The sequence below is a fragment of the Cherax quadricarinatus genome, chromosome 28 (genome assembly GCF_038502225.1).
Source record: "Cherax quadricarinatus isolate ZL_2023a chromosome 28, ASM3850222v1, whole genome shotgun sequence".
NCBI classification, from domain to species: Eukaryota; Metazoa; Arthropoda; class Malacostraca; order Decapoda; family Parastacidae; genus Cherax; species Cherax quadricarinatus.
In genome coordinates this window covers 463,965-490,784 of record NC_091319.1, presented here as the reverse complement: position 1 = coordinate 490,784, position 26,820 = coordinate 463,965, and the positions used below count along the sequence as shown (strand labels likewise).

Below are 26,820 nucleotides of genomic sequence, written 5' to 3'. Positions count from 1 at the left end.
CGGATGGAGAGGTTTCGGATGCGATTGAGAATATTGCCTGAATGCTGAAGATGAGCGGGACTGATGGTCCCCATATGAGGACCAATCTTCAGATTGACCACCACACTGCTGAACATATTCTCAGCACAGTCACCACAGCCAGCCTCCAACAGAAGATCAAACTCAATCGCAGACTTCAGTACCTCTGCACTAATAGTCAGTGGAAGGAAATGGGATGGGAATCCCTGATAAACAACCTATCATCACGCACCTTAACTGACTATGAGAAACAAGCAATGAATCTGGGACTCAAATTTACCACTAATATGCACAAACCTAACTATCAACTCAACCTGGTTACCAGAAACCACAGACACAGTGACAGCAATTTCCAGAAGGGTTATATACAGGGCATTCTCACTGCAGCTTTATGTGAACCACCTTCTACTAATCTTCCTAGACGATATATCATTGCCCTTAAGGACCTCACCAATGACCCAACCATTATCGTCACCACCGCCGACAAAGGAGGTGGAGTCATCATGCTCAACACCAGTGACTACAACACCAAAATGGTGGACCTTTTGAATGATCAGTCAACATATGAACCCATCAGCACACAACAGTGGGAGACACTTGCCAGAAATTTTCTATACAAAACCAGACAAATACTCAAGTGCACTAGAGAAGGGAAGAAACTTCTGTACTTGTTACCCAGCAACCCTAAACCAGCACACATGTATGGTTTACCCAAGACCCATAAACATAATATTCCTCTCAAACCAATCACATCAGGTATAGGCAGTGCACCACACAAACTAGCCGGAATTCTTGCCAAACATCTTTTCCTGCTTTCTGGGAACCATCAGCCCCACTCATCTTAAGCATTTAGGCAACCTTCTCTAATCCAGCCTCCAACAGAAATATTTGTCTAATCTATTCATATGTTACCCAAGTAATAGCTTTTATATCCTTTTACTCGTGTGCAAGTTAATTGTTCTACCATATTGTATTACTACTACTACCACTAGTATTGCACCTCACTCTATGCCTATATATACCCTCTGTGTCCATGTACTGTTTGTAATGGCTTGACAAAGATCCTGAAGAGCAAAACATTGCGACAATAAAATGTCACGTTAGTTGCACTTGTGTCCTTTTGCTTTACATATTGTTGGTAATTCTACCAACATATATACAATCTGGAAATTTTGCTCGTGTCTGGAAGAAAAAATCGACTGAGCGACTGCTCGTATCTGAAGAAACTCGCACGTGGATGCACTTGTAAATAGAGATTCCACTGTATATAATAATAATCAGTTGCTGTACTTATCTTTGGGGTTAATAATCCAATAAAGTCTTTTACGGTGGACCCTCAGGTAACGATTTTAATCTATTCCAGAGAGCTTGTCCTTAACCTAACAAATCCCCAGGCCCTGATGAACTGTATGCAAGGGTTCTAAAGGAATGTAAAGAGGAGCTTAGCACACCTTTGGCTAATCTTTTCAACATATCACTACAAACTGGCATGGTGCCAGATAAGTGGAAAATGGCAAATGTGATACCTATTTTCAAAACAGGTGACAGGTCCTTAGCTTCGAACTATAGACCAATAAGCCTAACCTCCATAGTGGGAAAATTTATGGAATCAATAATTGCCGAGGCAGTTCATAGCCACCTTGAAAAGCATAAATTAATCAACGAATCTCAGCATGGTTTTACAAAGGGGCGTTCCTGCCTTACGAATTTATTAACTTTTTTCACTAAGGTATTTGATGAGGTAGATCATGATAATGAATATGATATTGTGTATATGGACTTCAGTAAGGCTTTTGACAGGGTCCCACATCAGAGACTATTGAGGAAAATTAAGGCACATGGAATAGGAGGAGAAATTTTTTCCTGGATAGAGGCATGGTTGACAAATAGGAAGCAGAGAGTTTGCATAAATGGGGAGAAATCAGAGTGGGGAAGCGTCACGAGCGGTGTTCCACAGGGGTCAGTGTTGGGCCCCCTGCTGTTCACAATCTACATAAACGACATAGATGAGGGCATAAAGAGCGACATCGGCAAGTTTGCCGATGACACCAAAATAGGCCGTCGAATTCATTCTGACGAGGACATTCGAGCACTCCAGGAAGATTTGAATAGACTGATGCAGTGGTCAGAGAAGTGGCAGATGCAGTTTAATATAGACAAATGCAAAGTTCTAAATGTTGGACAGGACAATAACCATGCCACATATAAACTAAATAATGTAGATCTTAATATTACGGATTGCGAAAAAGATTTAGGAGTTCTGGTTAGCAGTAATCTGAAACCAAGACAACAGTGTATAAGTGTTCGCAATAAAGCTAATAGAATCCTTGGCTTCATATCAAGAAGCATAAATAATAGGAGTCCTCAGGTTGTTCTTCAACTCTATACATCCTTGGTTAGGCCTCATTTAGATTATGCTGCACAGTTTTGGTCACCGTATTACAGAATGGATATAAATTCTCTGGAAAATGTACAAAGGAGGATGACAAAGTTGATCCCATGTATCAGAAACCTTCCCTATGAGGATAGACTAAGGGCCCTGAATCTGCACTCTCTAGAAAGACGTAGAATTAGGGGGGATATGATTGAGGTGTATAAATGGAAGACAGGAATAAATAAAGGGGATGTAAATAGTGTGCTGAAAATATCTAGCCTAGACAGGACTCGCAGCAATGGTTTTAAGTTGGAAAAATACTGATTCAGGAAGGCTATAGGAAAGTACTGGTTTGGTAATAGAGTTGTGGATGAGTGGAACGAACTCCCGAGTACAGTTATAGAGGCCAGAACGTTGTGTAGCTTTAAAAATAGGTTGGATAAATACATGAGTGGATGTGGGTAGGTGTGAGTTGGACCTGATAGCTTGTGCTACCAGGTCGGTTGCCGTGTTCCTCCCTTAAGTCAATGTGACCTGACCTGACTAGGTTGGGTGCATTGGCTTAAGCCAGTAGGAGACTTGGACCTGCCTCGCATGGGCCAGTAGGCCTGCTGCAGTGTTCCTTCGTTCTTATGTTCTTATGTTCTTATCGTTATCCAATTTAATTTTCCCCACGAGAAATAATGGAAATTCAATTAATCCGTTCCAGACACCCAAAAGTATTAAAAAAAAGTGTTTGTTTTTTCACATGAAATATACATTTTTCTACACAGAAAACAATGAGACATGAAGAATAAATGACACTTACCTTATTGAAGATTTGAGTGATGAAATGGGAGGAGGGGAGATGATGGAGGTGTATTATTGTTTGGAAGGGGAATCCCCTTCCATAAGGACTTTAACTAGCAAGTCCTTTTCCTCCTGAGTAATGTAGGTCCTGTTTGGCATTTTCTTCCAAAACAGGCTTGTTTCATCACAATTGAACACTTGTTGGGGTTTTAATTTTTCAGCCTCTGTGTACCCCTTAAAATCCTGCATGTATTTTTCAGCCGCTTTTTGATCAGAACTTGCAGCCTCACCACGCCTTATCACACTGTGTATGCCACTATGATTTTTAAATCTCTCAATCCAACCTTTGCTGGCCTTAAATTCACTAACATCAGCACTAGTTCCAGGCATTTTCTTAATGAGATCCGCATGCAACTGCCTTGCCTTTTCACATATGATTGACTGTGAAACACTATCTCCTGATAATTGCTTGTCGTTGATCCACACCAACAACAATCTCTCCACATCTTCGAGTATTTGTGTTCTCTGTTTTGTATGCATACTTGCACCTTTCCCTGTAATTGTTTTACATGATGGTAGGATTGCTGGTGTCTTTTGTCTCTCATAAATATGCAAGATTACAGGTACGTCTTGCTACTTCTGCTTACACTTAGGTCACACTACACATATGTGTACAAGCATATATATACACACCCCTCAGGGTTTTCTGCTATTTTCTTTCTAGTTCTTGTTCTTGTTTATTTCCTCTTATCTCCATGGGGAAGTGGAACAGAATTCTTCCTCCGTAAGCCATGCGTGTTGTAAGAGACGACTTAAATGCTGGGAGCAAGAGGCTAGTAACCCCTTCTCCTGTATATATAACTAAATGTAAAAGGAGAAACTTTTGTTTCTCCTTTTGAGCCACCCCGCCTCGGTGGGATACGGCCGGTGTGTTGAAAGAAAGAAGAAAGACTTGCACCTTTCGCAACAACAGCTTCCTTGATTCCCTTTCTGTTGGCCAAGATAGTAGCGATGGTTGATTGGGGTTTATTATACAACTGGGCCAGCTCAGAGGCACGCACTCCACTTTTGTACTGTGCAATTATCTCTTTCTTTAGTTCGATAGTATTTCAAACCCATTTTACTACAGGGTTGGCACTAGAAGCTTTCTTTGGGCCCATGGTGGCTTATTTAACAGTTACAAGCACTAAAAATAATAGAATAATACAAAATGTATCACATGTATGCATGGAACCGTCTGCCCTGGCTTGTAAACAATGGCACACTGCTTGTACATAGTGGCCGGTCGGCTGCGGGCAGCTCAGGCCGTGCGGACGCATTCGGGACGAATGTCCTTAACTGAGTTTTTCATCATTGGCCGAGCCAATATTTTTATGCAAAAACGCATCAGAATCTGATTTTATCGCTATCTGATGGCATCGTTACCCAAGGGTCCACTGTGCTTATTTTTTTTTTTTTTATTCCTGAAATTAATGCACTGAATATTTTCCTCAAACTGTTTATACAGTGTGAGACTTGGGACAATCTCCTTTGATCCAGTGGCTAGGGAAGGTACCATATGATCCACTGGGCAGTTTGAGAATCTATAGATGGAATCGCCCAAATTTTGCATAGTACATATTTTTTTTTAATTTACAGAACACAATTCAAGTCCTTTTCCCATCTATAAAATTTTGAGTGCAATTTTCACTAATGCTAAAACAGTCTTATACAGTCTGAGTGTGCTCTTAAATTGCAGTGTGCTTTATGTATTCTTAACTTAGATTACATACAGCATGGTGGGTTACTATTTGTTTGGTACAATTTTGTCAAGAAATGAGGATTTTCAAAAATTTACGATTGTGCTCACACGAGCCACCATTCTTATCCAACCACTTGGACACTGATTCTCACATTTTTTTCTTCTTGGTTATGACATTATCACATGCATTTATCTTGGTGTACTTTGTTATAGTCTGATGCTTTCAATGTGTTTGATAAAGTTTGGAGAGAAAAATGAAATTCAAAATTATGATTGTGCTCTCATTGAGATGTTTGGAATGTACAGGTATCCCTAATGTTCCCATGTGTTATTCATTGTATTTAAAGTAATTTCATTTTAAGTATGGATTTTCAAGATTTTAGTAGTAGTAGGTTGGTAGACAGCAACCACTCAGGGAGGTACTACCGTCCTGCCAAGTGAGTGTAAAACTCACTCATCTGAGTTTTCTTAGATTTTATCTTAATAGTTCTTGGTCTTATTACTTTTCCTTTTATATCCATGGGGAAGTGGAATAAGAATCTTTCCTCCGTAAGCCATGCATGTTGTAAAAGTCAACTAAAATGCCGGGAACAATGGGCTAGTAACCCCTTTTCCTGTAAAGATTACTAAAAAGAATAAGAAGGAAATTGTCAAAGTGGGAAGTCTGAATGTGCGTGGATGTTGTGCAAATGATAAGAAAGAGATGATTGTGGATGTTATGAATGAGAAGAAACTGGATGTCCTGGCTTTAAGTGAAACAAAGCTGAAGGGGGTGGGAGAGTTTCAATGGAGAGGAATAAATGGGATTAGGTCAGGGGTTTCAAATAGAGTTAGAGCTAAAGGAGTAGTAGCAATAATGTTGAAGGATAAGCTATGGCAGGAAAAGAGGGACTACAAATGTATAAATTCAAGGATTATGTGGAGTAAAATAAAGATTGGATGTGAAAAGTGGGTTATAGTAAGCGTGTATGCACCTGGAGAAGAGAGAAGTGTAGAGGAGAGAGAGAGATTCTGGGAAATGTTGAGTGAATGCGTGGGGAGTTTTGAATCAAGTGTGAGAGTAATGGTGGTTGGGGATTTCAATGCTAAAGTGGGTAAAAATGTTATGGAGGGAGTAGTAGGTAAATTTGGGGTGCCAGGGGTAAATGTAGATGGGGAGCCTTTAATTGAGCTATGTGTAGAAAGAAATTTGGTAATAAGTAATACATATTTTATGAAAAAGAGGATAAATAAATATACAAGGTATGATGTAGCATGTAATGAAAGTAGTTTGTTAGATTATGTATTGGTGAATAAATGGTTGATGGGTAGGCTCCAGGATGTACATGTTTATAGAGGGGCAACTGATATATCGGATTATTATTTAGTTGTAGCTACAGTTAGAGTAAGAGGTAGATGGGAAAAGAGGAAGGTGGCAACAACAAGTAAGAGGGAGGTGAAAGTGTATAAACTAAGAGAGGAGGAAGTTCGGGCGAGATATAAGCGACTATTGGCAGAAAGGTGGGCTAGTGCAAAGATGAGTAGTGGGGGGGTTGAAGAGGGTTGGAATAGTTTTAAAAATGCAGTATTAGAATGTGGGGCAGAAGTTTGTGGTTATAGGAGGGTGGGGGCAGGAGGAAAGAGGAGTGATTGGTGGAATGATGAAGTAAAGGGTGTGATAAATGAGAAAAAGGTAGCTTACGAGAGGTTTTTACAAAGCAGAAGTGTTATAAGAAGAGCAGAGTATATGGAGAGTAAAAGAAAGGTGAAGAGAGTGGTGAGAGAGTGCAAAAGGAGAGCAGATGAAAGAGTGGGAGAGGCACTGTCAAGAAATTTTAATGAAAATAAGAAAAAATTTTGGAGTGAGTTAAACAAGTTAAGAAAGCCTAGGGAAAGTATGGATTTGTCAGTTAAAAACAGAGTAGGGGAGTTAGTAGATGGGGAGAGGGAGGTATTAGGTAGATGGCGAGAATATTTTGAGGAACTTTTAAATGTTGAGGAAGAAAGGGAGGCGGTAATTTCATGCACTGGCCAGGGAAGTATACCATCTTTTAGGAGTGAAGAAGAGCAGAATGTAAGTGTGGTGGAGGTACGTGAGGCATTACGTAGAATGAAAGGGGGTAAAGCAGCTGGAACTGATGGGATCGTGACAGAAATGTTAAAAGCAGGGGGGGGATATAGTGTTGGAGTGGTTGGTACTTTTGTTTAATAAATGTATGAAAGAGGGGAAGGTACCTAGGGATTGGCAGAGAGCATGTATAGTCCCTTTATATAAAGGGAAAGGGGACAAAAGAGATTGTAAAAATTATAGAGGAATAAGTTTACTGAGTATACCAGGAAAAGTATACGGTAGGGTTATAATTGAAAGAATTGGAGGTAAGACAGAATGTAGGATTGCGGATGAGCAGGGAGGCTTCAGAGTGGGTAGGGGATGTGTAGATCAAGTGTTTACATTGAAGCATATATGTGAACAGTATTTAGATAAAGGTAGGGAAGTTTTTATTGCATTTATGGATTTAGAAAAGGCATATGATAGAGTGGATAGAGGAGCAATGTGGCAGATGTTGCAAGTATATGGAATAGGTGGTAAGTTATTAAATGCTGTAAAGAGTTTTTATGAGGATAGTGAGGCTCAGGTTAGGGTGTGTAGAAGAGAGGGAGACTACTTCCCGGTAAAAGTAGGTCTTAGACAGGGATGTGTAATGTCACCATGGTTGTTTAATATATTTATAGATGGGGTTGTAAAGGAAGTAAATGCTAGGGTGTTTGGGAGAGGGGTGGGATTAAATTATGGGGAATCAAATTCATAATGGGAATTGACACAGTTACTTTTTGCTGATGATACTGTGCTTATGGGAGATTCTGAAGAAAAATTGCAAAGGTTAGTGGATGAGTTTGGGAATGTGTGTAAAGGTAGAAAGTTGAAAGTGAACATAGAAAAGAGTAAGGTGATGAGGGTGTCAAATGATTTAGATAAAGAAAAATTGGATATCAAATTGGGGAGGAGGAGTATGGAAGAAGTGAATGTTTTCAGATACTTGGGAGTTGACGTGTCGGCGGATGGATTTATGAAGGATGAGGTTAATCATAGAATTGATGAGGGAAAAAAGGTGAGTGGTGCGTTGAGGTATATGTGGAGTCAAAAAACGTTATCTATGGAGGCAAAGAAGGGAATGTATGAAAGTATAGTAGTACCAACACTCTTATATGGGTGTGAAGCTTGGGTGGTAAATGCAGCAGCGAGGAGACGGTTGGAGGCAGTGGAGATGTCCTGTTTAAGGGCAATGTGTAGTGTAAATATTATGCAGAAAATTCGGAGTGTGGAAATTAGGAGAAGGTGTGGAGTTAATAAAAGTATTAGTCAGAGGGCAGAAGAGGGGTTGTTGAGGTGGTTTGGTCATTTAGAGAGAATGGATCAAAGTAGAATGACATGGAAAGCATATAAATCTATAGGGGAAGGAAGGCGGGGTAGGGGTCGTCCTCGAAAGGGTTGGAGAGAGGGGGTAAAGGAGGTTTTGTGGGTAAGGGGCTTGGACTTCCAGCAAGCGTGCGTGAGCGTGTTAGATAGGAGTGAATGGAGACGAATGGTACTTGGGACCTGACGATCTGTTGGAGTGTGAGCAGGGTAATATTTAGTGAAGGGATTCAGGGAAACTGGTTATTTTCATATAGTCGGACTTGAGTCCTGGAAATGGGAAGTACAATGCCTGCACTTTAAAGGAGGGGTTTGGGATATTGGCAGTTTGGAGGGATATGTTGTGTATCTTTATATGTGTATGCTTCTAGACTGTTGTATTCTGAGCACCTCTGCAAAAACAGTGATAATGTGCGAGTGTGGTGAAAGTGTTGAATGATGATGAAAGTATTTTCTTTTTGGGGATTTTCTTTCTTTTTTGGGTCACCCTGCCTCGGTGGGAGACGGCCGACTTGTTGAAAAAAAAAAAAAATTCAGGATCATAATCTCTTTTGTTAAACAATGTTTCTTCACTAAATAATAGTCACACTTTTGCTTTCTTTTCAAGATTTAGGCATTTTAACATTAGGATATTTGTAAAAATAGTGAGGAGAAGAGCTCGTTAAGATAAGAGAAGCAATAATACTATCCTTATAAGCCATTTTTTGTGTATTACAGGTTGGAGACAAAGGTCAATCTGGGCCAGCAGCAGAGCACAACTGGTCTGACACAGCCAGTGAAGATCAGCCAGACAGTCCCACACAGTCCCGCCAAGCAGATCATGAATATCATGAAATTTCAGATGAAGAGGAACCTTTACCCAAGGTGAAGTTAATATAGATTTACATAAAAATATTTTTCAGTACTGTATGATGTTAGTTTAATGAAAAAATTCATCAAGGTAGTCATTAGGGAAAAAATCAGTAGTGAACATCTGATTTATATAGCAAATGAATAATGTTATATTGCTCCTTGTACTGAAGGTAGCATGTTCCTGTTAGGGTAGTCTCTTTCAAGTACAGTGGACCCTCGCCTAACAATATTAATCCGTTCCTGAGAGGTCATCGTTGGCTGAATTAATTTTTCCCTTAAGAAATAATGGAAATCAAATTAATCCATTCCAGACACCCCAAAGTATGAAAAAAATTTTTCCCACATGAAATATACATTTTTATACACCCAAAAAGAAGAAGACATGCACAGTTACTACTGTACTAAATGAAGAATACATGGCACTTACCTTAATTGAAGATCTGGTGATGATTGATGGGATGGGAGGAGGGGAGATGGTGGAAGTTGTTATTGTTTGGAAGGGGAATCCCCTTCCATGAGGACTTGAGGTAGCAAGTCCTTTTCCAGGGTTACTTCCTTTCTTCTTTTAATGCCACTGGGGACAACTTGAGAGTCACTGGACCTCTGTTGCACCAAAAATCTGTCCATAGAGCTCTGTACCTCGCGTTCCTTTAAGATTTTCCTTAAGTGGCTCACAACATTGTCATCGTAAAAGTCACCAGCACGGCTTGCAATACCTGTGTCAGGGTGATTTTCCTCCATAAAGGTTTGCACATTTGACCACATTGTATACATTTCCTTAATTTCCTCAGTTTTGGCACCTTTTGCAAGAACAGCTTCCTTGATTGCCGTTTTGTTGGCCAAGATAGTAGCGATGGTTGATTGGGGTTTGGTATACAACCTGGCCAGCTCCGAGACACGCACTTCAATTTCGTACTTTGCAGTTATCTCTTTCTTCATTTCTGTACTAATTTTCACTCCTTTTACCACAGGGTTGGCACTAGAAGCTTTCTTGGGGCCCGTGGTGACTTATTTTGCAGTTACAAGCACTAAAAACACTGGGATAATGTGAAATGTACTGAATGTATGCATAAATACGACTGCACTGGCTGGCTTGTAAACACTGGCACCCGCGGGGCAGCTGAGGCGCACTCAGGCCACACGTGGACAGGTCCCAGACAAATCACATTGGGCGAGTTTTTTATTGTTAGGCGGGGCAAAATTTTTAGGCTCAAACACTTTGTTAGGCAGATTTAACGTTATGCAATGCGTTCGTTAGGCGAGGGTCCACTGTGTAGTGGAACCTCGGTTTTCGTGATTAATTCGTTTCAGAAAGTCTGACGAAAACCGAATTGTATAAAAACTGAAGCAATATTTCCCTTAAGAAATAATGTAAATCCAATTAATCCATTCCAGACACCCAAAAAATATTAACAAAAAATGCATTTTATAGAGAATAACTATAGTTTTACGTACAGAAAACAATGAGAAAGAAATATCAATGACTAATGAAATGGATAAATGAACATTTAACATCACTTTTACCTATATTGAAGACTCTTGTTGGTATATGGAAGATGGTGAGGAGGGGAGAGGGAGGAGGAGAGGTTATTGTTTGGAAGAGGAATCCCCCTCAATAAGGACTTCAGGTATTTAGGCCCTATCCAGGGTTACTTCCCTTCTTTGTCTTTTACTGGCACTAGGACCAGTTTGAGAATCACTGTATCCCTTTCTCACAAAAAATCTACCCAGAGAGGTCTGTTTCTGGTGTCTCTTTAAGATTTGCAAAATATGGGACAAGGCATTGTCATTGGACATTGATGCGGACTTCCTGTACATCCTGGCGAGATCGGCGGACACGTGTATGCCACTTTCATACTTTGCTACGGGTTCTTTCTTGAATTCTATCGTGTTTCTCACCTTCTTTATCAAAGGGCTGGCACTCGGAACTTTCTTTGGCCCCATGGTGGCTTATTTAGCAGTGGCACTCAATAAACAAACAGAAAAAACAATGGATTATTAAGAAATGTTTCAGATGAACGCGTGGGGTAATGTTCACTCAAAGAGAAACAAAGCAAGACTGAGTCAGAACACGTGGGATGCTTTGTGTAGGTGTGGGCAGGCGGACGCATTTGGTATGGCAGACCATTGTCAACTCTATAAAAACCAAGCGGATGTATGAAAACTGAGACAAAATTTTGATGAAAAAGTCATCGAAAACCAAATCCTACGAACACCAGGGCATACAAAAACCGAGGTTTCACTGTATGTGTTTATTTTGAAACAGTTTGTACCCTTTGTGAGTAGGTGTGAGTGCACTGTTGCTATATTTTGTTCAGTAACACCAAGTTCAAAAAAGTATGGAAATAGAATACTACATTGCACAGATAATCTAATTTAGAATTATTTGCTATTCTGTACAAGCTTCCTCAAATCTGAGAAAAAAAGTACTCATTAAAAAATAGTTTAACACTTTTTAATAAAATAATATGAATAAAGTTATAGATGCTTACTCATGGTACAGGTAAAAAAAAATTGTGAGAAGGACCAATAATTTAAAAAATTTAAATAATGTCCCATAGAATATTTACTAATGAACTAAAATCTTAATTATAGCTATGTTCTCTTAACTGGTTTGGTACACTTGTTATCAACACCTCTACAATTCAGTGTTCTGTGTTTGTCTCCATTTGTGAATATGTATTGGCATTGCATTTCCCACTTTCCAGTCATATGGTAATTCACCTATCACTAATGATTTTTTTTTTTTGTGACCTGCAGGTTTGGCATACACAATGTTTTAGCTCCTTTTCCCAGTATCACCAGTGATATTTCATCAGATACAGATGCCTTTGATTTTCAGAGAGCAATACTGTGCTTGCCACCTCTTTAACTCTTGAAGTGCAGCTAACTGATTTACCTAAATTTTTTCATAGATATTGCTTCTCTCATACTCCAATAGCACACAAAATCCCATAGCATACATTACTTGTCTCCACTTCGAAGAAACATGCTCATTTTTTTTTCTATATATTCTTTTACCTTCCATCCATTACAGATATACACACTTAAATCAGTTTGGATGTATTTCCTATACATGATCAAACTGTCTGAACAAGCCATCATCATTCTTAAAATTATACCTTTCATATCACCACATTGTCTTCTAGTTTTTTTATTGTTTAATATTTACACCACACATTTCCACTTTCTCCAAGCTCCTTGCTGCAACATTCAGAAACTAATTCACACCCATACAGATTGCCAGTACTACTATTCTCTAATACATACTGTACAGTGCAGAAAGATTATAAAAACCTGAAGGAAATTGACCAAAGTGACAAAGAAAGTGTGAACATTTTCATGATGAATCTAAGAAATTATCAGAATGTTGAAATATGATACTGTTTCATTACTCATCATATTTTTTTTTTCTCTGGTAGCCTTTCCGGAGTAGTTCTTTTGACCTGGGCCCAAGTTTGATGGATGAGGTTTTCAAGGCTTTGGGTGGCTCTGCTTCATCCGGTCCATCTTCTCTGGAACCCCCATGTTCTCTCCCTCCTCTGACCCCTACTCATCAGTCACAGGCTTTACTTGAAGATAACGAAAGCCATAATGTAAAAAATGAAATTAAAGAAATGGCTTCAAAATTCAGCAACAAGGATAGCTCAAAGAAAAAACAGGCCATGGTTAGTATTTTTTGTGTACATTAGTATGAAATCAATCATTCTCTACTAGGATGCTCAGCAGTCTTTGTATATCATTGTCCTTATATGAGTTCTAATTTGAGGATATCACATTGGAGGGAGGGAGTATGGAAGAAGTGAATGTGTTCAGATATTTGGAAGTTGACTTGTCAGCAGATGGGTTTATGAAGGACGAGATTAACCATAGAATTGATGGAGGAAAAAAGGTGAGTGGTGCTTCAAGGTATCCGTGAAGACAAAAGCGATATCCATGGAGGCAAAGAAGGGAATGTATGAGAGTATAGTGGTACCAACACTTATGTGGGTGTGAAGCATGGGTTGTAAATGCTGCAGCGAGGAGGCTGGAGGCAGTCGAGATGTCCTGTCTAAGGGCAGTGTGTGGTGTAAATATTATGCAAAGAATTTGTAGTGTAGAAATTAGGAGGTGTGGAGTTACGAAAAGTATTAGTGAAGAGGGGTTATTGAGGTGGTTTGGTCATTTAAAGAGGATAGAACAAAGAATGGCTTGGAGACATACAAATCTCTCGGGAAAGGAAGGTGGGGTAGGGGTTGTACTAGGAAAGGTTGGAGGGAGGAGATAAAGGAGGTTTTGTGGGTGGGGGGCTTGGACTTCCAGCAAGCATGCATGAGCATGTTAAATGGGAATGAATGGAGATGAATGATTTTTGGGACCTGATGAGCTGTAGGAGTGTGAGCAGGGTAATATTTTTGAAGGGATTCAAGGAAACCAGTTAGTTGGAATCGAGTCCTGGAAGTGGGAAGTATAATGCTTGCACTTTAAAGGAGGGGTTTGAGATATTGGCAGTTTGGAGTGACATCTAAACTGTCGTATCTGAGTGCCTCTAAAAAGACAGTGATTATGTATGAATGTTGGTGAAAGTGTTCAATGGTGATGAAAGTTTTTTCTTTCTTTTTGGGTTTTTCTTTCTTTTTGGGTCACCCTGTCTCTGTGAGAAACTGCTAACATGCTGAAAAAAAAATGTGTAGTAGATGAGTGTAGTGCACATATATCTTTTAAATCTTTAAATAGAAGCCATTATGTGACATACCTAGTGATCCTGACATAAAAGAAGACCTGCTTATGAAGGGTTTTTTAATTTTGCATGAGCTTTATATTTCATTTTAAATGTATTAACACTTTTAATTAGTTTACTACTTTTTTTTTTACCACTGCCAACTAACCAAATTTTATATGGATGTAGGTGAAACCTATCTCTGCAGCTGATCAACGTACTTTGGATTCGGCAATAGCAATGGCCAATGAACTTGCTTCTAAAAGTATGCTAGAACTGGACTGCAATCATGAGAGCTCAGCAGACTCTGAAGGAGCACCAGATTCTCCCATCACACCATCATCCCCGACTAAACATGGTGGATCACGTTTCTCTTTCAAGTTAGTAATGATGCTTCCATTATTATACTGCACAGGATGATATTCAGAGACTAGGATAAATATGTAAAATAAATAGAAAATTAAATAAGGGTGGTAATTGTGCACTAATTATTGCACAAAGTTGAAAGATAAAGCAGTAACAAGGGAAGGGGTTACGTATCGCTAGGTATTTTGTTAGAAATATGTAGTACTGTATACATATATAAAATTTTCAGTGATGTACCATTCTCTGTTTGCCAAGTGGGACCTTTCCTACATTATCCTTATTATTATACTTCTATGTAAGGAGTCCTGGAGATGGGAAGTACAGTGCCTGCACTCTGAAGGAGGGGTGTTAATGTTGCAGTTTAAAAACTGTAGTGTAAAGCACCCTTCTGGCAAGACAGTGATGGAGTGAATGATGGTGAAAGTTTTTCTTTTTCGGGCCACCCTGCCTTGGTGGGAATCGGCCAGTGTGATAAAAAAAAAAAAATGTAAGTAGGCCTTCATTTAACACGGTAGTTATGTTCCTGAAAATGGAGTGTTAGGTAAAACCGTGTTAGATGGACTGAAGAACTTGTAGGAAAAATAGGGTTACATTCCTGAGAGCCCCAAAAAAGCCAAACAACTTTTTTAAGGCCTCCACATCTTACAAAAATAAAAGTGAATATGTAATTGTAGTTCATTGTTGTGGTGTATTATGTTGTTTTTACTGCTTAAGACTACAGATGTAACAGAAATAATAGTATTTCTTACTTTAAATTGTGGGTGCTGGTGTTTGTGGATGATTGTGAAGAGAGTGGAGAGTTATGCTGTGGCCCTACTAGTCTGAGGTGGATGGTAGAGGTTCTGGTGCTGAAGTCTATGGTTGTACTGGAGTGTCTGACTTTAAGTCATTCAGTAAGTCAGTCAAGTCATTCAGTCAAGCCATTCAGTCAGTCAGTCAAGTCATTCAGTAAGTCAGTCAGTTAAGTCAGTCAAGTCAGTCATTCAGTAAGTCAGTCAGTCATTCAGTAAGTCAGTCATTCAGTCAGTCATTCAGTAAGTCAGTCAGTCACACAAACTTACATTTACCTCTTTTTATGTGTACAGAGTAACACCTCATTATGGCCACAAGTTATGTCTTGTTTAATCCCTTAACAGTCCAAACGTATATATACGTTTCTCCCCCAGTGCCCTGAATATTTTGAAAAACAAAAAAAAAAAATTTTTTTTTTCATTGAAATAGAGAGAAAAATTTCCAAGTGTTATAAAATAAAAAAAATTAGGGTCAGTACTTACTGAGATATGAGGCTGCAAAGTTGGCACTTAATGCTCACCTGACGGCAACATCGTTTCCTGCCGCTTGAGGAAGTGTTGCCATATACCATTTTTTCTCATATCTATATTATTTTATATAATTTTTACGTTCTGATAATGACAATTTATTGTAGTTCTTGGCATTTCATAACCAATTTTTGTTCTCGCACTAATATTAGGTACTGAAATTGTACTCAAATTATCGCAAACACATTGAGAGGTGGACATTTACACCTGCCTTGGTCATTTACTATTGTCTAGAAATATATACAAGTATTTATAGGTCCCAGCATTGTTTTGTATACACGGGAGTATAGAAGAAGGAGGAAGGAGAAGAGATAGACGGAGACAGATAGGCAGAGACAGATTGAGACAGATACAGAGATAGACAGACCCTAAACTTGGGGTTAACATCACTTAATATGACATTACATCAGTGAATCCTTGGTGTTTGCCACACTGTTTGCTTGAGCTGGCACTCAATTTAACTGGTGCTCCCATAAGGGATATGTATGCTGACCAGGCATCTCAGGCCAATCGTGCCAAATTTGAAGGAAGGAAAATTAAAACATATATATACGTTTGGGGCACAAGCAGTAAGAATGTATATATACGTTTGGACCGTTTAGGGGTTAATATCCTTGTTTATTTCATTAATTCTAAGACTTAAATACTTAAACCTTTTCTTGCCACTGAGCAACACTGGTATGCCTACTAGGTGTCATGATTGCTTGGCAGATACAAGATATAGTAATTAAAAGATCAAAACACAATTCACAATCACAGGCTTGTAGCAGAGAAGTTGGACTGGACACACATGAAGTACAAATGCTGGGATGGTGGGGTGGTGTTGGGGGGTGGCTGGGGATGGCGGGAGGTCTCCCCTGCTGATCCACAACAAGGCGGTCGCTTGAGGAAAATGGAAGTTTTTTTTCCCTTCCCGTAAACTGAACCATGTTAAATTAATTTTCCGACGTGTTACATAAAATTGTGCCGCAATTCTTCAATTGTGCTATACCCAAATCATGCCAAATAAACTCGTGCTAAATGATGGTCTACTGTAATAATATTAAAAATTATAGGTTTATGATTACTCGTCCCAAGCTCTTCAGTGACCTCAAGATTATTTATGAGTCTCCTTTTCTGTCAGAACTACACAGGTTAAATAGATTATTACTGCTAGTTGGTTCTATCACAAACTGTATTAAAAAAGCAGTCCTAGATAACCTCTAGGAAGTCATTGACCTCTAGATTTCCAGTCCACTTGGCTGAAATTAAAATCTCCCAAGATTACTACATTTTTGTACCTTGAAAGCTTAATAATTTTGTCCCCCAGAGCAGTATAGTCTAACCTCGGAGGCTTTTTAAGTTTGGGGGTCAGTATAACACACCTTTAATGAACTTTTATATCCTAGAATTCTACCCAGACAGATGTCTGTTCCTTCAGCCATTGTATTTGTTTTTATGCACCATTTCAATTTTTCTCAGCCATATAGCATTACCTCTTTCCTCTTTTTTCCCATTATTTTTATCAACATAGAATAACTTAAAGCCCCAAATGTGGCACTTGGCAAACACATCCCAACTCTTCAAATTAAACTATGTACGTCTCAGTGACTGCAACAACATTGTCACTTTATGCACATGAAACCATGTTTCTATCTCTATGACTATTTGGATAATACATGCTAAGAAAGCTGTTCTTCAGTATCTTCTTTCTACTCATCTATACCTTTCCATTATTTTTTGGGTTATCATCATTGCTCAGTGTTTCTGAATGGATTTCTTTTCCATTGCCTTGCTTAATATTGACTTGAGTTTTACTTTTATCCCTTGATAACTGTTATTTTAAAAATCCATAGCATCATAATTGTAATATCATTAGTGCTTAAAGTACCCCAATTCCATCTTTTTCCCATACACATCCATACCTCTATTTTTTTCATTTTAAGGGCTAGTACACTGCAGAAACAGCCACCTTCACTGAACTATAAATGCACCCTATCCCTGGCATATATGTCATTCCTACTGCAGTAGTGGTTCCAGTTATCAATAAATGGTACTGCAGTGTCTACAGTACTTGTCCAGTCAGCAGTTATCAGCAATTACTCTTGACAACCATTCATTGCAGACACTCCTTCACAGCAAACTACTGTACCATATATGGCTTCTATCCCTCCTATCACCTCCTATCCCTTCTATCACTTTCCTATAAGTAAATTTTCTCTCATATGATTCCCAAGATCATTTCCTTCAGCAGTGAGGAAAAATAATAGGGTTACTTTCCTTATCAGCTATGATGCTTCCTAAGCTGCTTCCTATTCCTGTTACAAAATGCCCTGTGTTATGCCTGTGTGTTTTGTTGCAGCTGTCAAGGAAAAGATTCAGTGTAGGGTTTATATTGAAAATAAGTGTTCTATATATATGGTAGGCATATGTGAGCACATATTTTGTGCATTAAGTTCAAGCTTCTGAAGAGTGTGGGAGTATATTGTCTGACACTGGAATGGGTGATAGTCCACACAACAGTTTTTTTTGTTGGGTTATTAATAGTTTTAGGTTTGGTGTAGTAGATCCCAAGGCACAAATACCACAGGGAAGGTAAGGGTAGTTTAGAAAGTAATACAATGTAAGTACAGTGGAACCTTGGTACTTGAACTTAATTTGGTTCAGAAGTCTGTTCGAGTGCTGATCTGTTCGAGTATCGAATGAATTTTTGCCAACCAATTTTCTTTTTTGTTGGCTGTTATCACTAATGTTCTTAAGCCCCATGGGGATTTACTTATACAAATAATATAAAAAAACACCAAAAAATGCAAAGAAACACAAAATAGTTTACATTGAAGTTCTGGCAAGTCGTGTTTGTTTGGTCAAATGCCGAGCAAACAGTTGACTACCGAGTGTTTTTTTTTTTTTTTTTTTTTTTTTTTTTAATGAACAAAGCCTTCGAATACCGAATTGTTCGAATAGGGAGCTGTTCCGAGGTTCCACTGTAGTTTTGTTTGAGTTATACAGTAACATATCTTAGAGAGGATGCTTACTGTTGTGGAGACCTTGGCTATGTGTTGGATGTGGATGTTAAATTTCAAGTATGCATTCATGGTGGAGACCTAAGAATTTACCCTTGGTATGTCTTGCAATGGAAGAACCATTGATCATTATGTTTTGTTGGCTATTTGAAGCTCTGTTCTATGGAAGCAAAAAGGGAAATGTATCAAGAGCTTAGTGGTATCAACACTACTGACTTAAGAAATCGTAATGACACGATTGCAAATAAACCATACCCCCGGCCGGGATTGAACCCGCGGTCATAGTCTCAAAACTCCAGCCCGTCGCGCTAGCCACTAGACCAGCTAGCCACAATAAGATTCATCCAACTAGGTATATTTCTACACCATAGGAAAGTTAGCACAGGCACCTCTGTGACCACAAATGCAAGTTTTTACAGACGAATCTCCAGCTAGCGTGGCCGTGACGAACTCTAGCTCAAGTCCCTTCACTGCCGTCAACATGACTTAAGAAATCGTAATGACACGATTGCAAATAAACCATACCCCCGGCCGGGATTGAACCCGCGGTCATAGAGTCTCAAAACTCCAGCCCGTCGCGCTAGCCACTAGACCAGCTAGCCACAATAAGATTCATCCAACTAGGTATATTTCTACACCATAGGAAAGTTAGCACAGGCACCTCTGTGACCACAAATGCAAGTTTTTACAGACGAATCTCCAGCTAGCGTGGCCGTGACGAACTCTAGCTCAAGTCCCTTCACTGCCGTCAACATGACTTAAGAAATCGTAATGACACGATTGCAAATAAACCATACCCCCGGCCGGGATTGAACCCGCGGTCATAGAGTCTCAAAACTCCAGCCCGTCGCGCTAGCCACTAGACCAGCTAGCCACAATAAGATTCATCCAACTAGGTATATTTCTACACCATAGGAAAGTTAGCACAGGCACCGCGGGTTCAATCCCGGCCGGGGGTATGGTTTATTTGCAATCGTGTCATTACGATTTCTTAAGTCATGTTGACGGCAGTGAAGGGACTTGAGCTAGAGTTCGTCACGGCCACGCTAGCTGGAGATTCGTCTGTAAAAACTTGCATTTGTGGTCACAGAGGTGCCTGTGCTAACTTTCCTATGGTGTAGAAATATACCTAGTTGGATGAATCTTATTGTGGCTAGCTGGTCTAGTGGCTAGCGCGACGGGCTGGAGTTTTGAGACTCTATGACCGCGGGTTCAATCCCGGCCGGGGGTATGGTTTATTTGCAATCGTGTCATTACGATTTCTTAAGTCATGTTGACGGCAGTGAAGGGACTTGAGCTAGAGTTCGTCACGGCCACGCTAGCTGGAGATTCGTCTGTAAAAACTTGCATTTGTGGTCACAGAGGTGCCTGTGCTAACTTTCCTATGGTGTAGAAATATACCTAGTTGGATGAATCTTATTGTGGCTAGCTGGTCTAGTGGCTAGCGCGACGGGCTGGAGTTTTGAGACTCTATGACCGCGGGTTCAATCCCGGCCGGGGGTATGGTTTATTTGCAATCGTGTCATTACGATTTCTTAAGTCATGTTGACGGCAGTGAAGGGACTTGAGCTAGAGTTCGTCACGGCCACGCTAGCTGGAGATTCGTCTGTAAAAACTTGCATTTGTGGTCACAGAGGTGCCTGTGCTAACTTTCCTATGGTGTAGAAATATACCTAGTTGGATGAATCTTATTGTGGCTAGCTGGTCTAGTGGCTAGCGCGACGGGCTGGAGTTTTGAGACTCTATGACCGCGGGTTCAATCCCGGCCGGGGGTATGGTTTGTATCAACACTCTTATATGGGTGCAAAGCATGGGTTTTAAATGTTAGTGAGGAGGAGACTGGAGGTAGTGGAGATGTCATGTATCAGGGCAGTGTTTGGTGTGATTATGCAGAGAATTTGTAGTGTAGAGATTAGGAGGTGCTGAGGAGAGGCTAATGAGGAAGTTTAGGCATTTAGAGAGGTTGAGGCAAAATAGGATGACTTGAAGGATATATAAATCTGTAGTGGAGGGAAGGTGGGTAGGGGTCATCCTAGGAAAGGTTGAAGGGAAGGGGTAAAGTAGGTTTTGTATGAGGGGCTTAGACATCCAGCAGGTGTGTGTGACTGTGTTAGATAGGAGTGAATGGAGGCAAGTGGTTTTTATGATTTGATGTGCTGTTGGAGTGAGCAAGGTAACATTTATGAAGTGATTCAGGGTAAACTGATTAGCTGGACTCAAGTCCTGTAACTGAGAAGTACAGTGCCTGCACCCTGAAGGAGAGGTGGGATATATAGTATTACTGTTTGGAGGAGTATCCTTGCTGTAATGTCGGGACACCTCTGGCAAGACTGTGATGGAGTGAGTGATGGTGAAAGTGTTTCTTCTTTTTTGGGTCACCTTACCTCAGTGGGAGATAGCCAGTGTGTTTAAAAAAAAAAAAAAAGATTCATAGAATATGGTTATAATTCACATCTGTGTATGAACATTAGAGTGAAAAAAAAAAATGCATGCTACTTGGATTCTTTCCTTATGCTGTCTGTCAATATACATTAACTCTGCTGGTTCTGGCTTAATGGTCACTAAATTCTCATGATTCTGTAACATTTATAAAAAAAATCAAGCTCTATTTATTCCCTTTGTTCAATATATCCTTTACTAAATGGTACAGGTGCTGCCATAATAGTGTTTTAAAATCAGGGTAGCACCCCAGGGCTGAGTTATTTTAAGAGACAGTTTAGTGTGTATTATTTTATACGTACTTATACCCATCTTACAAATTTACCCCTGACGTATGTCTGGATATACAGAACGTGAATTTTATTTAAACAATATGAAATGCTTTTATACTTTTTGCAGATTCTCGTCCAAGGGTAGTCCAAAACCAGAGAGAAGGCACTTCAGTGCAGAAGCAGCTTCAATACCAGATATTCAAGTAAGTGTATATTTGATCTCAGACTTTACTATGATGCTCCTCTCAAAAACTATTATTATCCACTATTAAATTGGATATGTTAATACAGATAGTGAGTGAGAAATATAATATGAAGATAATAAATACAGTGGATGCTCTATTATCTACGATGAATGAAATGAGGAGTGATTGAATTAAAGAGCTGGCTGGTTATGGTAAATGCATCTAAGATTTAGGGTTGTACTTTTTTGTAATATTTAAATACAACACATCAGTATTTTTTCTCATATTTGATAAGTGTGTGGTGCGAATGTTATACAGGGAATTGAAAGTGTAGAAATAAGGAGTGGGGTTATGTTAGGCATAATTCAATGGGCAGTGGAGGGTTGCTCAGATTGTTTGATCATTTAAAAAGAGGATGGCACAGAATAAGACAAACAAGAGGATGTGTAAATCTGGAATTGATTTAAGAATGGATAGGAGTCATCCCAGGAAGTACTAGTGGGGTAAAAAATGCTTTAAGTAGTAGGGGTTTGAATATTCAGCAGGCACGTGCATGTGTGTTATAAGTGCTGTTGGAGTGTGAGCAAGGTAACATATAAAAAGATTAATGGATATTGGTAAGCTAGAGTACTGGAGCTTGAGTACTGGAGGTGGAAAGTAAACTGCTTGCACTCTGAAGGGGTGTTGGGAATGTTGCAGTGCAGAGGGCCATTTGACTTGTGATGTCCACACTTCTTGCAAGACAGCTAATAAATGAATGATTGCAACTGCATTTTCTGTGTCTGGGTCACTCTACTTTGGTGAGAGATGGACAGCTGTAAAAAAAAAAAAAAGTGTTCATGATCCACAGACAACTGAGGAAAAAACTTGACTCCAAAAGCTGCAACAAATAATTCACATTTCTTGGTCATATAATATGAAACAAAATAGGAACCCACCACACCTTCATCAAAAACTAAAATATAACAGAAATTAAAATTGTTTTTGTATCAAGTTAAACAATTGGTACACTGTATTTGATGATTGTAAAAAAAATCTTCCAATAAATATAATTTTTTTTTTTTATTAATCAGAATGGTATAATGGAGCACAAGGAAACAACAGTTTGACAATATTGCATATATGTAATAGTAATTCTGGTAATAGTTCTCTCTATACAAATAAATGTTTGGTTATATGAATAAATATTTTCCAGAGTGGTGGTGAGAGCAAAGATGTCAATAATTGACTTCATCCATGAATACAATATTCTGTGGAAGTAGATTATATGTATGGGATTTTCTTATCTGACTTTTGATATTCTAAATTTTCATTTGGCTGGGTATGATAATCACATCTTGAGATATTCATTTTTTTTTTTTTTTGTAACACACCAAGGTAGGGTGACCCAAAAAAGAAGAAACATTTTCATGTTGATCTCTGTTTATAAAATTCACTATCATAGTAGACTACATATAATTTTATTGAAATGTACATATAATTTTAGTGACATTGTATATATAATTTAATTCTTGCTTGATGCAAGTTGTACCATTTGTCATGCAGTACAGTATTTTGCCCTTGCTTTTAGTCATATTCCAATATACAGTAACTTTTGTCACCGTTTTCTTATGTGCATTGCAGTAGTAGTTAATGAGTAACCACAGTTTCATTATACAAACAATTAAGAAATATCTCAATCATAATTATAGGAAACATTCCATAAAATGAATTATAGGGGATGGAGTGTTTAATTTACCAAAGATTCTTTTATATTGACCATTTTAATTAAGCAGATGTAGTCTGCTTAATTGATCGACTACTGGGCATGGACAAATGCCCAACAGAACATGCTTAGTCTGCTGTATTGATGGATTACCAGACATACTAAGAATAAATTAGAGTACCATACAGTATTACCTGTAAATGTACCTGAAAAAATGGGTTAAAAATACAGCACAGTAGAGTATAGTTGAGTACAATACAGTAATTTTTCTTGCCTTTTCTGGTAGATAGATGAGATTACAGATATACAAATAAAGTACAGTACAGTCTTGTTGGTGACCCAGAATACCTTAGTTCTGAGTCAGTGGACCTGTAAGGTTCCAGCAGTAACATTGCAGATGGTGTAGGTGACAGACAGTAGATGGTGAGAGAGATGTAGATGGTGTGGGAGATGAAGATGGTAGAAGATATAGATGGTTCAGAAGATGTAGATGGCTCAGGCTTACTGGTAGATAGTTTGGATGATGTAGAACAAGGAACAGGTTTAAAGAATGAGTCCAGCTTAATTTATATGGCTTGCTGATGCTCATCAGAATGAACATTCACACCAGCAGTGTGCTGTTCAGCATGCCATTGATGCAATGCTGCTTCAACCCTTATATCTTGGGCCATTTTCATGTTTCCTAAGAGTAAGTGAAGAATCTTTTAGGCTAGCATCTACACTGTACTTCATAACATATTGTGTAAGCTTTTCATTGCTTCTGTGAATGTTAGACACTGTTTTACTACACCATACTCCCCACACACCCAGACCACTGAAATGCCAACTTTCAGCTTCCTTATTAATTCAAGTTTCTGCTTAACAGTTAAGATTACACTCTTCTTGGCACCATCACTTGCTTTAGAGGCCATTGTTAATAACATTGTACATGGTACTTTAATAAAATTATTAAAAACACAGTAAATCCATGGGAAAAATTGGAGTTGAAATGGTGTGATTGTGCTCACAGGCAATAACATACTGACACAAGCAGTCACCAGCCCTGCTGTCCAGGGACAACGAAAGTGAACATGTCCAGGACAAACCTCAGACCATACACACTTGCAATTAAATGTAGTTGATCTATTTTATCAAATGTGCAACTGGACTGGATACTTGTTCAATATAGTGGATTTGGTCTGTTGCACAGCCATTTTAACTGGACACCCCATTAAATGTACATGTTGAGTCTTTGTCCAGCCATATTTTTTTGTCTGTTGCAACCGACATCCGCTTTATGGGGGTCCGTTTTATTGGACATTTACTGCATAAGGACGCTCTATAACTGTCTACTACATTATATCCTGTGATGTATTATTGTATGGCAGTACAAAAATTTCATTAAGTTAGATGTTTCGAGGAAATTCTACCAGTGAACGAGTCATTCCAGGACCTTTCTTCTGTTGCTGAAATTTGGTAGTTGCTGTGGAACATTTGCAGGGGTGAACCCTATCTCTTGGACTGGCTTCTAACTTTCATATAATTAAAATGAATTAGCTTTATTTATTTACATAGTTTAGGGATGATCCACTCAATGGTCATTTGGTTGAAGGTCCTCGGCTGCCTTACTGTTCCAGATTATGATAAATTAAAGATTACATTGTATATACAATGTTGGATCTTGGTCTGGAAGCATACTTTTGAACTTGATCGAATTTTGTTTAGTGTTTGGCTAGGCAACAGTTCTACTGTCACTGCATTCTCAAATATTGGTTGCATATGTGGTAAAGAGTGACTTTGAGTCATTCAGATTCTTCAAAGTCGTCCTTATATTTGCCAGTCTTCCATATTCTAATGATAAGATTTGGTAAACACTTAGGAAAACGTGTTTATTATAATGCTTACTCCTAGATTTTATTTCTTTGTTTAATACCATAAGCTGTGTTCCCTCTAAGCTGGTTCAGAAATAGTTAAAAGCCATGATGTTGATGTTTCTTATTTTTTAACTTTAGTTCTGGTAATTTTCCTAAAAACTATGTACTTGGTTTCCTTGTGTATTGGGGATTTTCTTGATGTCTTATTTTATCCCATGTTGTTATTGCACGAAGAGAAAATAGAAAGTATCATAGTGTTAGCTACACCATATGGAACCTCTTGGCATGCATTATTGATAATACTGTTTGATATTAAAATGATTTGGTGCAGAAATTGTACAACAAAATTATTTGAGATTTATCATTTGTCATAATACTCATTATATATGCAAACAATAGAACTATTGAAGATTATTAATAAAAGTATCTTTTACCACTCTTTCATGCACTTGTTTGCAGCACTTCCTTCAAAGTCGTTGTTAACTTCTGGGAAAATATGTTTTGTTTAAATTTCTCCACATCACAAATATAGCAAAGTCTTGTATGTAAGAGTTTCATTAAGAATTGATAAGGATTAAAGATATTAGAAAAACAAAACCCTGTAATATCACTAACATACTAACACCTGACCCACATTTTATCATGGTTTTCCTCTTTTCTTTTCTTTACAGTTGATCGATGAAGACATAGAAAATGTTTGATATGTTGGTGGATTGTACTCTGTTCTTAACTCATATTTAACACACTGCTTGTAATCTTTTTCTCACTGCATGGGGTAGTATTAATCTTTCTTTTTTGTGGAAGCTGTTTGAGAAACGATTACTTTGTATTGCATGGAAACTTGCATTGTAGTGTTAGTTATGTATGAACATTACATAAGTAGAACAAATAAGGAATTGTTTGTATAAATAAACAAATTTGTACTTTTTAAAGAGAAGATACATTTAATCATTTACTATTCAATAATAGTTCAAAATCTCTTGAAACTGAATATGTACTTACGATAAGAGTATCTCATAGGCTATGCATATATATACATGTACTTCAGCTCAATTGAAGACTTTTTTAAAAATATGGTACAATATATGGTGTATTGCTATAGTGATGGTAACAGTGCACGTACACTGAAAGATGTAGCATAAGATTATTTATGGCAATTTAAATCTAAATTAGTTGACGCATTCATAAAATATATTGGTTGAACTTATTTCTTCATAAGAGGTGTGCTCAGGTACATCTGTTATGTTACCTAATGTATTGTTTTATTAAAACAAAGATAAAATTATGATAAATTGTAATTCTATGATATTTGTATGTGTAATTAATTTATATATTTTTCATTTGCAAATCATGAGGTTGCAATAATATAATTTTAATGTGCTGTGGACAGCTAAACAAGGTTTATGGAAGACAGTATTTTATTGAAGACATCTCCCAGAATAAATATTTCCAATTAGAGGGAAATAGATAAAATTACTGTATATTACAGCACAGTAAACAATATAGTAGTCTTAGTCTGCCATTGTCATCATTATCCATTCTTGTACTGTATTAGAAAACTGAAGAATAGTATCACATGCATTGATCTAGTTTATGTAGTTGATAACTAGTGTTAAGGATACTTAGAAATAAAAGCTAAAAAAAAAATTTCAGAAATAAAAATGAGTTAATGTTTTCCAAGAACTATATTAGTTAAATTAATTAATTATCATATTATTATATACTATATATAATTATTTTAACATGCTGGCCAATTCACACCAAGGCAGGGTGACCCGAAAAAGAAACGCCTTCACCATCATTTACACTATC

General features: G+C 38.2%; 1 protein-coding gene across 11 annotated transcripts in view; it reads left to right on the top strand.

Moving 5' to 3' along the window:
• Ack-like (activated Cdc42 kinase-like) overlaps positions 1-26,820 on the top strand; it is a 276,769-nt gene that overhangs the window by 228,544 nt on the left and 21,405 nt on the right. For all 11 annotated transcript variants that reach the window (XR_008407684.2, XM_053782702.2, XM_053782704.2 and 8 more), the window contains 4 exons: positions 9,034-9,180; positions 12,591-12,836; positions 14,057-14,247; positions 21,393-21,468. Coding sequence is in view for 10 of the 11 variants with exons in the window: in XM_053782702.2 (XP_053638677.1) it covers positions 9,034-9,180; positions 12,591-12,836; positions 14,057-14,247; positions 21,393-21,468 (660 nt within the window). In the remaining variant the exon portion in view is untranslated. The remainder of the gene's footprint in view (positions 1-9,033; positions 9,181-12,590; positions 12,837-14,056; positions 14,248-21,392; positions 21,469-26,820) is intronic.